Genomic DNA, 13991 nt, shown 5'->3' with positions numbered 1-13991 from the left:
AATGAGATGCTCTAACTGTGGAGTCAGGGTTTACTTTCTGGGGCTCACAGCCCCTGTTCTTCCTTCCTCCTAAGAGCGGGCAGCCTGCCCCAGGGGCAAACACCCTCCTTAGACATCATATTGCCTTGCACAGCATCAAGGCCAGAGAGAAATGGACAGCTCTACCCCCAGATTTTAGATCTGAGGCCTCAGCAATTCTCAAGCTGAATGACACTGGCAATGACTTGTCTTTAAGGAGATCCTCTGCCTACCACAGGATCCCTTTGGGCCTGTGCAGGATAAATCTTTGCTTTCATTCTGCAGCGGTTTGCTGGGCGCTCACTCTGTGTCAGGCACTGTGCCAAGTGTTAAGGACACTGCAGTGGAAGAGACCCAGTTCCTACGTACTTGGAGCCCATAGCGTACAAACTAGGAGCCCCCCAAAGCATCCATGACCCCCTTTCTCCCTCCCTGTCACCACCTCCTCACCCCCATCTCCGTTCACCCATCCTGGCCCTTGTCAACTTTCACGGACCACAATTGTCTTGTCTACAAAGTAGGAGACAGAATGATGGATACAAACCAGAATTCACTAGTGCAACAAGTCCGGACATGCTAATCACCTTTGGACTTCTCCTTGACAACGGCCTTCAGAAAGACACAATGCTGAGTCCTGGCCCAGCTCCGGGGGGGGCACTCAGGCAGGTTACTTGCCCTCTCTGAGTCCCAGCTTCCTCATTTTCAAAACCAGGGGGGCTGGACATCAGAGTCTCCGAGCGCTTCCTGCTCTACAACTGCTGAGCCTGAAGCACAGACTTCTGAATCCCCTGGGTCCTGTCAGGTCCCAGTCCTCTGAGATTTTATTTTTGGAAGCTACCAAAAGCCACCTTGTGGTGCCAACTTTGGTGACTAAGGTGGGTGATGGTGCTGAGAGATGCCTGTTTGGTCACAAATGAGGGTGGCTAGAAACTAGCAGGGCAGTTCCTCACTCTGGGACCACACCCTAACACAAGCCCAAAAATAGATCCCATCTGTGTGGCTTACTTGATGGAAAACAGCATTGAGGTCCTCTGACATCATCATTTCTCTCTGGACCTCAGTGTCCTAGTCTATAAAACAGAGGAAGGGAAGTGTTAGACTCTCCTCTAGACCTAGAATGTCTTTCCAAAGTGCTCAAGTTAGAGGTGTCTTGCTCTTTGATAAAAATCCCTTTATCTAGAGATTTCTTTTATTCTTTAAGGCCCTCCCTGGCCCCCAGACCCTTGAAAGTCCACTCACTCCCTCTCCAGGCAAGCCTCCCACAATTCCATTGCTCTATGCATGGATGTGGCCACCAGGTGGCAATACAGTCCCAGCCTGGAATCCTCAGCCTGAATTCTCCTCCAGCAGCTCCACCAAGATCAACAGCCCTCCCTGGGGCCAGGCCCCCCATAGATGTTAGAGACCAAAAAGATTCAGGCCCTGCGCCTGCTCTGCAGCAGGAGCTCCTGAAGCTCACAGGAGTGGTCAACGCTCAGGATCCCTGCAGGGCCTGCCTCTTCCTCTCCTTCCAGACCCTCAGTCCTGCAATGCTGGGATCTCCTGAGCACAGCATTCAGGACCCTCTGCAATCAGGTCTCACTTCCAGCCTGTGCTTCCAGACCTGAGCCACAGGGATTTAAAGGCAATGAGAGGAGCACTCCACACAAACATTTCTTGTCTGGGCAGCAGATGGTGATGCCAGGAAGAGGGCATCCCTGGACCCAGACTTGAAGGGGACCTGGGCCAGCAGAGGGCCTGGGTCAGCAGTAGCCGGAGGGAGCTGAGGCAGAGGAGGCCTGTGGCTTCCTGTGAAGAACTAAAGAGCCACTTCCTTTAAGCAGATGGCTGTGAGGGAGGGGCAGAAGATTAGAGAGCGCGGGCTTCCTGGCTCAGAGGGAGAGGAAGGCCCTAGGAAGACCCTAGGAAGTGGCCCAGGGCAGCCTTCTATTTCCTTTCCCTCTGGGGTCTCCATGAAGCAGACAGTGCAGACAGGCAGGGTCACACCTTTCCCACGTGCTGTGAAGCCACAGAGAGGAGAGTCAGGTTAGGGGCAGTTCATTTGTACAAGACCAGTAAACAAATGGCACCTTGGTTACTCAAAGAAGTAGGCCCAAAGGCACCTCCAGGCATGCAGGAACCGAGACTAGACAAAGGCCTTCCCCATGACCTTCCAGTGACAGTTCCTTCTTCACTCTGGGGTCTCCGCTCAAATGTCACCTACTCGGAGAAGCCCTCCCTGACCACTACTTTAAAGCAGCCTCCTTGTTTCTCTCTACCAGAGTGGTTCCCAAACTTATCCGCTGCTGGGGATTACTTGGAGGCCTCAAAACATACAGATACCTGTGTCTCACCCACAGAGATTATGATTTAACTGGTCTGGGGTGTAGCCTTGGGCTTCGGCAGTTAAAAAAAAAATCTCTGGGTGATTCTAATGTGCAGACAGGCAAGTGTGGGAACCACTGTGCTAGCATATGATCCTGTTTCGATTTTCTATGTGAGGCCAGTGAAGAAATGGGGCTTGGTTACTTCAAGAAGCAGGCCCAAGCCCTCAGCCCCAAATACTCAAGTCCAAGTACTCAGCTTCAGAACCCAGTCCCAAACACCCAGATCCAAGGTTTTACATATATTGACTCATGTCATCCTTACCACAATCTTCTTTTTTTTTAATATTTATTTGTTTATTTAGGCTGTGCCAGGTCTTAGTTGCAGCACACGGGATCTTCATTGCAGCGTGCGAACTCTTAGTTGCGGCGTGCATGTGGGACTTAGTTCCCCGACTAGGGATTGAACCGGGGCCGCAGAGTCTTACCCACTGGACCACCAGGGAAGTCCCTTTACCACAATCTTCTTAGGTGTTATTAGGATCCTCATTTTACAGAAAAGAAATCAAGGCAGAGAGAGGTCAAATCACTTCCCCGAGGTAAACAGCTGGCAAGTGACAGGCCAGGATTCAAACCCAGTCAGCCTCACTAGGACAGTGCCTGGCACCCAGAGGGGACTCTATAAGTGACTGTCCAGTCAAGGAACTTAATGTTAATCTCCTTCTGCCTCACCCATCCAACCCCATTCAACTGAGCAACCAGGCAGCCTGGAGATTCTATTTTCTAATTATTTCTTTAGTCTGTTCACACGTCTCCACCCACATGGCCCCCCTCTCAGCATCTAGCTCACTACCCTCAGGCCTGGAGGGCAACTACAAGGTCCTTCTAATGGGTCTCCCTGTGTCCACTCTTGCCCCCCTGTGTTCACTCTTGTCTATTCTCCACATAGAGTCAGGAAGATCTGAAAACAAAGTAGATCAAGTGACATCCGCCCCAACCCCCTCAAAACCAACGGTGGCTGCCCATCACACTTAGCATAAAATTCTACTTCCTGGGCTTTCCTGGTGGCACAGTGGTAAAGAATCTGCCTGCCAGTGCAGGGGACACAGGTTCGAGCCCTGGCCCGGGAAGATCCCACATGCCGTGGAGCAACTAAGCCCGTGTGTCACAACTACTGAGTCTGTGCTCTAGAGCCCGCAAGCCACAGCTGCTGAAGCCCGCGTGCCACAACTGCTGAAGCCTGCGTGCCTAGAGCCCGTGCTCCGCAACAAGAGAAGCCATCGCAATGAGAAACCCACGCACCACAACGAAGAGTAGCCCCCGCTCGCCGCAACTAAAAGAAAGCCCGCGCGCAGCAACGAGGACCCAACAGAGCCAAAAATAACATAAATAAATAAATTTATTTTTTTAAAAAATTCTACTTCCTTGCTTTGGCCTTCAAGGTCTTTAATAACCTGCTCCCCTAAATCTCCACAGTCTTACCTCACCTTCCTTCCCCTCCCCCAACTCTTTTCCAGCCATACTGGCCTCTTTTCCCTTCCCAGAACCCTCCAAGAGCCTGCCAAGTTCAGTGCCTGTCCACAAGCTCTTTCCTCTGCTTGGAACACTCTTGTTGCTTCAGGAGTCAGCTGGAATGTGACTTCTCCAGAGACCTGAGCCCCCAGTCTAAATTAAACACTCCGTTATTCCAGCAGCCTGTACCTTATGTTCCTAGAATTGATCACGGTTGTAATAACAGCACGATTGGTATAAGCATTTTGTTACTGTCAGACCTGCTCACTAGACTTGAGCTCTCTGAGCACAAGCACAGGACTCATCGTTATTTACCGCCAGCACCCAGCTCAGCGCCTGGCACACAAGAGGCGTCCAATAGCTTTGGTTGAGTGGGTGGACAGCTGGATGGACAGACGGATGGGTGGACGAGTGACTGAGTGAACAAATATATTTTAAAACTTATAAAACTATTCACCTGCCTGTATTTCTCAGGTCAGCTATAAAGTGCGCGATTCACAGGGGTGTTATTTTCATCCTTCTAGAGGCCCCACCCACCAGCCCTTCAAGGCCTTTCTCAGGCCAGGCCACTGGGCGGGGCTTCCGGGGGCCGGATGATTGACGGCACGGGAGGCGTGCCCGGAGTCAGCCTCTGCTCCCTGATTGGCGGGCGCCACGACAGGCTGCACTCACAGCCACTGCTATCGGAGTAGATGCAGTGGGACCCAAGGCGAGGGAACGCAGCAAGGCGTGCCCGTGGACCTCGGCGAGGTCGTCCGCAGCCGCGCCAGCCTCAGCTCATCGGAGTCCCCTGAGGTCGCGTTCACGTAGCGCCGAGCGTTTGGCCAGGTTCTCGCCATCCTGCAGGGATATGTGACAGCGGAAGGGGCCCGCGCTGTGGCTGGACGGCTGCCCGCAGCGGGCGGGGCAGAGAGCCAGTGACCAAACCTCGACGCGCTCACTGAAGCGCGGCTATTTCGGGCCGCTGACCTCAGCGAGGAAAGTCCCAGAAACACAGCCCCACACTCCCCCCTCACACCTCTGGACACGCTTCACCTCTTCCCCCCACCCCAAACTCAGACCCCAAAGAGCTGGACGAGGAGTAGCACTGGACTCCTACCTCCTTCACACCCCATGCCAGCCCCGCAGAAGATGCTGTTCCCATTTTACAGAGGCACAAACTGGGGTCTCTGGATGGATGCTCTTTACCTAAGGTCACATGTGAGATAGTGGCCAAGGCAGGGCAAACTTCAAAGCCCAACCTCTTTCTTCTACCCCTCAGCTTGGTGTCTCTTGTCCACCTGCCCTGCTACCAGGCCCATCCTGCCGGAAGCATCATAAAGTCCTGAGGGTCCCATGGCTCCTGTTCCACACAGCTGGATCCCACCCCCACTGGGGCCTCAGCAGCTGTGTCTGGGCAGCACATGGGGGTCACAGATCCTGGGTTGGGCAGGCACCAGGTGGGAGAGGGCATAGCTTCCCCAGGTATCCAGGTGGCCTCCCTCCCTTCACTCAGGTGTCTCCACCTCATCCAAGGGCCTTCCCTTGCTGCCCATCTAAATACTACTTCGCACTTGCCTTCTGTCCTTTTATCTCCTTTATTATTTTTTTCTTGGCACTACCAAACGGCAGGTAATTATTTGCTTGGCCTCCATCTCTGCTGAGGAGCCGGATCTCATCACCTCTGCTCCCTCTACTATCTGTGGCCTTTGCAGAGCCATTCCCCAAGGGACCCTGCCTCTCCTGCCTCCTCCTATTGTCCTCTCTCCCTTCTTCCTCCCACAAATGTTTATCCATGCCTACTCTGTGTCACTGAATAAGCTCAGTGCTGGTCCTTGCAAAGGGAGAGACTGACAAGGAAACCACGTTATAATTCATTCACCCATCCCCAATCCTATTGCCTTCCCCTGTTCTGCCCTCAGCGGTGCAGTCTGCTCTCCACACTGCAGCTTGAGCCATCCCGATAAAAGGGAGGTCAGAACATGTCACTCTTATGCTCAACCCCCTCCCATGGCTCCCTAGCCCAGAGGAAAAACCAGTGTCCTTGCTGTGACCTGCAAGGCCTGCATGAGCTACCTCACCGCCTCCCACTCTCCCCTCTGAGAGCTCTATTCTGGCTGCACGGGCTGCCTTGCTGTTTTTCAACCTGCCGAGCATGCTTCTGCCTCAAGCCTTTGCATTTGCCCTTGGTGCTGCTAGGAATGTCTTCCCCAGGTATCCAGGTGGCCTCCCTCTCTTCACTCAGATGTCTCCACCTCGTCCAAGGGCTTCCCTCACTGCCCATCTAAATACTACTTCCTACTTGCCTTCTGTCCTTTTACCTGCTTTATTATCTTTTTCTTGGCCCTACCAAATGACAGGTATTGCTTATTGTGTGTTCCCCTACAGGAGTATAAGTCCCATGAAATCTCCTACAGTTCCCCACCCCTCAGGAGAACAAAAAAGGGGGGGAAAGAGAAAAGAATATCAGGAAACTATGAAGAAAGAAAAGACACCATTAACCATATTACTATAGATAATTATATTTAAAGCCTCAATAATTAAAACAACTTGCTTTGGTTGCAGGAAGAGACAAAGGAATGGGCTGGACTAGAATGTCCAGAAATAGACCCAACTGCACAGGAGAATTTAGTATTTGATAAAGGTGTCATCTCAAAGTGGAGAATGGACTCTCTAGTAAATTGTTCTAGGACAACTAGGTAGCCTACTGGGGGAAAAATGAGATCTCTACCTCACACGGAGCATTAGGATAAGCTCCAAAGATTTAAATGTTAAAAAATAGGGGCTTCCCTGGTGGTGCAGTGGTTGAGAGTCCGCCTGCCGATGCAGGGGACGCGGGTTCGTGCCCCGGTCCGGGAGGATCCCACATGCCGCGGAGCGGCTGGGCCCGTGAGCCATGGCCGCTGAGCCTGCGTGTCCGGAGCCTGTGCTCCACAACGGGAGAGGCCACAGCAGTGAGAGGCCCGCGTACCGCAAAAACAAACAAACAAAAAACAAAAACAAAATAAATGTTAAAAAATATTAAAATAAAATAAAAGCACTGGGACTTCCCTGGCGGCACAGTGGTTAAGAATCCGCCTGCCGTTCCTTTCTAACCCCAGCTAGGCAAGATGGCTCCCGCAAAGAAGGGTGGCCGGAAGAAGAAGGGCCGGTCCGCCATCAACGAGGTGGTGACCAGAGAATACACCATCAACATTCACAAGCGCATCCGTGGAGTGGGTTTCAAGAAGCGTGCCCCTCGGGCACTCAAAAAAATACGGAAATTTGCCATGAAGGAGATGGGAACTCCAGATGTACGCATTGACACCAGGTTCAACAAAGCTGTCTGAGCCAAAGGAATAAGGAATGTCCCATAACGTATCCGTGTGCGGTTGTCCAGAAAACGGAATGAAGATGAAGATTCACCAAACAAGCTCTGTACGTTGGTTACCTATGTACCTGTCACCACTTTCAAAAATCTACAGACAGTTAATGTGGATGAGAACTAACTGCTGATTCTCCAACAAAGTTACAGAGCTGCCTTCGCAAAAAAAAAAGGATCCGCCTGCCAATGCAGGGGACATGAGTTCGGGTTCGAGCCCTGGTTCGGGAAGATCCCACATGTCGCGGAGCAACTAAGCCTGTGTGCCACTTAGTTGTCATAAATAAATAAATAAATAAATTTAAAATAAAAGCACTAAAGGAAAACGGGAAAGAATCTGTAATCTCATAGTGGGAAAAGTCTAACCATGACTCAAAAAGAGTCATTAGAAAAGATTGATAGGGACTTCCCTGGTGGCGCCGTGGTTAAGAATCTGCCTGCCAATGCAGGGGACATGGGTTTGAGCCCTGGTCAGAGAAGATCCCACATGCTGCGGAGCGACTAAGCCCTAACGCCACAACTACTGAGCCTGCACTCTAGAGCCCACGCGCCACAGCTGCTGAGCCCACATGCCACAACTACTGAAGCCTGCGCACCTAGAGCCCATGCTCCGCGACAAGAGAAGCCACCACCACGAGAAACCTGCGCGCCGCAACGAAGAGCAGGCCCCACTCGCCGCAGCTAGAGAAAGCCCATGCGCAGCAACGAAGACCCAACGCAGCCAAAAAAAAAAAAAAGAAAGAAAACCTAAATACATAAATAAATAAAAAAGAAAAGATTGATAAAGTCAACTATATAAAATTAAAAACTGTTTCATGGAAAACTCGTATAAATCAAGTCATAAGATGAATGAAAAACTAAAGGAAAATATTTGCATCTCAGATCACAGATAAAGGGTCATCTCTCTAATTTATAAAGAATTCCCAGAAGTCCATTAAAAGGGCCAACAATCTGTAGAAATAGGCATAAGATATGAACTGACAGTTTGCAGAAAAGTCAATACAAATGGCTTTTAAAGATATAGAAAGAAGATCAAACTCACTCGAAAGAAATGAAAATCAGGAAAACCACACTAGGATACCATTTCTTATCAGTCTGGCAAAAAATCCAAAAATTTAATAATATACTCTGTGGGCATTTCTGTAAGGAAACCGTACTCTCACACCTGCAAATATAAATTGGTACAGGTCCCCAAAAGGACATTTTGGCAAAATCTATCAAAATTACAAATGAGTCCAGGTATTCTACATCTGGGAATTTATCCTTTGGATATACTTGCACAAGTGAGAAATGATGTATGGATACAGTTATTATCTGCAGCACTGTTTGCAATAGCAAAAGACTGGAAACAAGTCAACTGTCCATTAGTAAGTGTTAGGTTAGGTAGAACACAGTCTATCCATAAAATGGGATACTATGCAACTAAGAAAGAGAATAAGGGAGATCTGTGTGTCCAGATGGGGAAAGGATATCTGTAAGGGATATTAAGTTTAAAAAACAAAGTGCAGAGCAGCATATATGATATCCCACCTTTCGTAGGAAAAGGGGGGAGAATTATATACACAGTTGACCCTTGAACAATGCAGGGGTTAGGGGCTCTGAATCCCTGCACAGTGGAAAAACCCATGTACTGCTCTCTCTGCCTCATAAACAAAGGACTTGATAAATGACTCACACAAGGGCAGGAACGGAAACAGTTTGGAGAGAATCAGGATTCAGACTCTAACTCTTTTGATTCCATAGATTGTGATCGCTAATCAAACACAAACTTTTCCCCACACAATTAAAGATCTGTAAAATGAAAATCCAGGTACTATATTTATTGGGAAAAAAATCCCTGTATAAGTGGAACCACCTGTGTCGTTCAAGGGCCAACTATATATTCAAATTCCTGCTGAGGAGCAGGGCAACCAGTGATTAAGAGCCCAGGCTCAGAAGCCAGACTACCTGAGTACAAATACACATTCTAGTACCATACTGGGTTCAGTAGTGTCCCACCAAATGTCCACTTGGAACCTGTGAATGTGACCTTATTTGGAAATAGGTCTTTGCAGATGTAATCAAGGTAAGATGAGGTCATCCCTGATTAGGGTGGGCCCTACATCCAATATGACTGGTGTCCTTTTAAGAAGAAGAAACTTTGGACACAGCGACAGACACACACATATGAAGACAGAGGCAGAGATTAGAGTGCTGCATCTACAAGTCAAGGAATGACAAGGATTGCTGGCAACCACCTGAAAATAGGAAAGAGGCACGGAAGTTCTCCCTATAGCCACCGGAAGGAATGAGCCTTTTTGACACCTCAATTTTGGACTTTTAGCCTCCAGAACTGTGAGAGAATAAATTTCTGTTGTTTTAAGCTACCCAGTTTGCGATAATTTCTTATAGCAGCCCTAGAAGCTGTAGTAGTAATACAGCTACTTAGAAGCTGTGTAATCTTGGAAAAGTTATTTAGCCTCTCTGTGCTCCAGTTTTCTCATTGGTCCTGGAACCAATCCTCCACAGATACCAAGGGACAACTATCAATGAATCACTATATTCTTGGACAAGTAACTCAGCCTCCCTGGGCCTCAGTTTCCCCATCTGTAAAATAAGGACAGTGAGATTGACCTTACTGTGCGTTTAGTGTGCTCAGTGACACAATACAATGGGCACCTCACATGCCTCATCTCAGTTCATCACATTACAGACTTTATTAATATAGCCATTTTACAGATGAGGAGACAGGCTTCAGGAGTTTAAGCAGCTTGTTCAAGGTTACCCAGTCAGTAAATGGAGTAGTCAGGATTTGTCTAGAGGCCAACGTCAAGGTTATGGAGAGAAGGCAGTGTTAATCGGTTCAAGCAGACCCTGGGCCAAACCCCAGTTTTTCACTTATTCACTAGTTGTGTGACCTTGGGTGAGTCTCTGGAACTCTCTGGCCTCTATCCCTATTAACAGGAAGAATGACTCTACTTCACAGGGAGATAATGCAGGTAGAATGTCTAGAACAAGGCCTGGCATAGAGTAGGTGCTCAGTAAAGGGTGTTCCCTCCTCCCTTCCTTATTTCCCTGCTCTGGTAGGGATGTCAGGCCTGCGGGCTGACCTAGCTGTCTTAGAGACAATATTTGTGTTCCCTCCTCCCATACTGAAAAGGCCTGGGGGACTGCTGAGAGCACCCCTCAGTCCCAGGGTCACTCCATTCGCAGGGAACCTCTGCCTGCTGGGGTCTAGGGGATAGTCGCCAGGCTGATGGAGAGCAGCCCAGTCGGAGAAGGGCTATTCCGGCCCCAGGCCTGACACAGAAACCACAGCATTGTGCCACCTCATTGCGCAGTGTGTGTGTGGCTAGCGTGTGCACACAGGAGGTAGAAGGGCTGGTGCTCTGCAGGGGCGTGGCTGGCGCTCTGCCCCATGTTGAGTGAGCTGCCGGGCTACTACCTGCTGGAAGGTGAACACATTGTGTGGACGGCAGCTGGAGAAGTTGGCACAGTCCAGCTGCTGCTTGTCCAAGTGACAGCCCAGTGCGTCGCTAACGCTACGCATGGTGGAACAAATAGGAATTGTACCCTGAGGGCCTGGGCCACCCAAACTGGCCCACTTTCTTCCGCCCACCACCTACTGACACCCTCTCACTGAGCGCCCTGGCCCCCAAGGGCCTCAGGTCTCACAGGCTATGAAGCAGAGTAGCTCCTCCACCCCAACAGGGCTCCTATACTCTGGAAATAAGCAAGCCGTCCATAAAGCAGGAGGGACTGCAGATAGACTGCAGAGACACCCTTGGAAGAAGGGTCTGTGCCCAGCAATGCTCCCCACTTCAACTGGGAGTCCCATTCTTGAGAAAGGGCTGCTGAGGAAAGGAAAGGAGTCCTGCCCAAAGGCAGAGGGATGGCCAAGTTAACCTGACCCTTATCTGGAAGCCCCAGAGCTCAGACGGGACGCTGCATCAGGACTGGCTTCTCCTTGGTGCCACTGACTTGGAGGCCACAGCGGATGTTGCCCCCCACCCCCAGGCCATGGTCACGAGCATCACCTTATAGCCCATACTGAAGGGCTGCTTATGGCTGAACTGGAGGGTGATGACCTGCCCTGAGGGGCAGGAGAGAGCATGGGACTTCCAGGGACCCCAGAATCCTTGGACTGCAGACTCGGGGCTGAACGGTGCTCTCTGGGCAGCCTCCAAGACCATATACCATCTCCACCACTATTCTCACTCATCTCTGAAATATCCCAGCCCACTCAGTGAAAGACTCCAGCCCCCTCTGAAGTACTCCTGTTGCCTCTGAAATAATCCAGCCTCCCCCAGAAGACTTCAACCTTCTCTACAACATTCCAGCTTCTCTCTGAAATACTCTAGATCCTCCTCACTCCCCATAATATTCTAGCACTTTCTGAAATAACCCAGCCCTCAGTGAAATTCTGTAGTCCCTCACTATACAATATTCCAATCATCTCTGAAGTACTCCAGCCCCGGCTTTGAAACAGCACTCCACTGTTAAGCTGCAGCTCAACTTTATTTTTAAATTTTATTTATTTATTTAGGCCGCACCACACAGCATGCAGAACTTCCCCAACCAGGGATCGAACCCGTGCCCCCTGGAGTGGAAGCGCGGAGTCTTAACCACTGGACCGCCAGGGAAGTCCTGCAGCTCAACTTTAAATGTGTGCTCCAAGTTCAATACTCCAGTCCCCCTGAAATATGCCAACACGCGTAATACTCCTCACCCCACGATAATACTCTAGTCCTCACTCCCATTATAGTCTCCACCCCCAGTGAAAATCCTCCAGCCCCTTCAGTAACACTCCAGTCTCACTCTGATAGCCCCAAACCTCTGTAATGCTCTGTCTGTCCACAAAGATGGACCCCCAGGCCTGCCTAGAACATACTGAGAGGTAGTACCTGCTCTGGCTCCTGCTGGTTCAGGCGTCCTCCTGGACCTCAAATGGCTCCTGGACATCAGCATAGGGCAGCATCAACACCCCTGCTGGGAGGAGGCTGTGAGATGACCCCACCAGCTTCCTCACAGTCCTCCAGCCAAACAGAGTCCCCTTCTAGAAATCTTCCCCCCACCCCCACCCAGGTTAAGGGCCCCACTAACAAAACATGATAGTAGTCCCCAAAGGTTGGCGGCGCCCAGGCCCTGTGGGACAGCACACCACTGACTTGCCAGGTCAACTTGTCAGGAACCCCCTGGCTGGGTCAGCTGCCCAGAGTAATCCCGCAGGCTCAGTCAGCTCCAGCGCCCGACCGGTTTCCCCCTTGTGCTGCTCTGAGACACCTGTCCTGTGGCTCCATGGATCTAAGATAAAAGGGCAGTTAGGCCAAGGCCAAGCTGTCTCTGTTCAAGGAACACAGTGACCCAGTAGGGCTTCTGAGTCACCAGGGAGTGGAGCTGGGCACCTGGGGAGGGTTTGGGGGGCTACCTGCCCTTTTTTGTGCTTATTCAAGTGCCACCCCTGGGTCACCCTTATGTGAGGGTGAGTGTAGCCAGAACCTAGCAAGTCCCTGACCGTGAGGTGGCTGCGAGGAAGGTGATATTAATTATGGGTTAGCAAGTGGAAGGAGCTAGGTCCCAAGGCCAGCTCTGTTGTGTTACTTTAGGCCAATCGCTTTTCCCCTCTGAGCTGCAGTCGCTTTACCTTTGAAACAGATAGTAATACTTTTCTTGCCCCTTACCAGTTTGCTTTAAAGCTCCAGTGAACTAGCAGTTAGAGAATGAATCTTGCATTTAACAAGTATTTATTGAGTGCCTACTATGTGCCAGGTCTGCATCAGACATAGACATAAAGTATGTATTATTTCTCCCTGCATCAATCAGCTTACGTGCGTGCAGGGACTAGGGTATACAGTGATGGTGGGAGAGATTCTAAAACTCCTGATCAGACATCCCTCCCTGGCTCCGGACAGCCTTTTGTACACCTACTATGTACGAGGTACTTTCAAAGGCATCATATCCTTTACTCCTCATCCTGGGAAATAAATATTAAGTTCTGGTTTTACTGATGTGGAAATTAAAGCTTAGTGTTGTTAAGTCACGGCCCAAGAAAACATAGCTAGTAACTTATGGGGCTTAAATTTGGTCCATCCTACCTTTGACAAGGAAGAAGTCAGAGCAGCGCCACACCCTGATGCCCTCCACGAGCCAGGTCTGTTCCTGGGGGTCCTGGCAGTGGGGCCTGAGCCAGTGCCATCTCTGTCCTCCAAGAGACCCCAGTCCCATAGAGGACAAGAGGACTAGACTCCAAGCCAGACATCTGGAGGTTGAATAGGCCTCATAGGGCATCCTGTCCCACCCTGTGCTTGTTCACATCAGGAAACAGAGGTCCAGAGGTGGGCAGACCCTTATTCAAGGTCACACAGCCCGTCAGAGGCCCTGCCTCTTACCCAGGTGAAGACTTGCTGCTCATAAAAGACAGAAAGTGCCAATCGCCCTCCAGCGGTGCTGACAAGAAGTGCTCGAGGGTCAGGGAAGGGAGAAAATACCACCTGCCTAGAAGGCTGAGCCTGGGCAAGAAAAGAGGAGAGAGAGGCTGCCAGCTGGGGAGACCTCTGGGCCAAGGGTTGGCAGTGGGACTTGTGTGCATCACCATGGGGGCCCATCCCCTGCCCACACATGAGGCTAGTCCATGAGGATCTCCTCTGTTGCTCTCCCTGGTGATTCCTGAGACAAACCATTCTGCTGCTGAGCTATTCTGAGAACGTAGTTCTTCCTGCTTCTGAGCTGAAATTCTGCTGCCTGACGCTGCATCCGCTGGTCAGAATTTTGCTGTCTGGGTCCCCAGAAGGAGTGTCATCCCAGAGCCTTGGGGGGTGGAAGTCGGGGGAGGGACTCTA

General features: G+C 50.5%; 1 protein-coding gene across 1 annotated transcript; it reads left to right on the top strand.

Annotated features, from left to right (window-relative positions):
• The first annotated feature begins 6904 nt into the window (after positions 1-6904).
• Positions 6905-7332, top strand: LOC132417949 (large ribosomal subunit protein eL31-like). Its single transcript, XM_060001866.1, is given in 1 exon segment — positions 6905-7332. A coding segment is annotated over 1 exon segment (378 nt). The 5' UTR covers positions 6905-6922; the 3' UTR covers positions 7301-7332.
• Positions 7333-13991: the final 6659 nt, after the last annotated feature.

The sequence above is a fragment of the Delphinus delphis genome, chromosome 1 (genome assembly GCF_949987515.2).
Source record: "Delphinus delphis chromosome 1, mDelDel1.2, whole genome shotgun sequence".
Classification (NCBI taxonomy): Eukaryota; Metazoa; Chordata; class Mammalia; order Artiodactyla; family Delphinidae; genus Delphinus; species Delphinus delphis.
The sequence above is the reverse complement of the archived record's forward strand: the minus strand, read 5'-3'. Positions and strand labels throughout refer to the sequence as shown.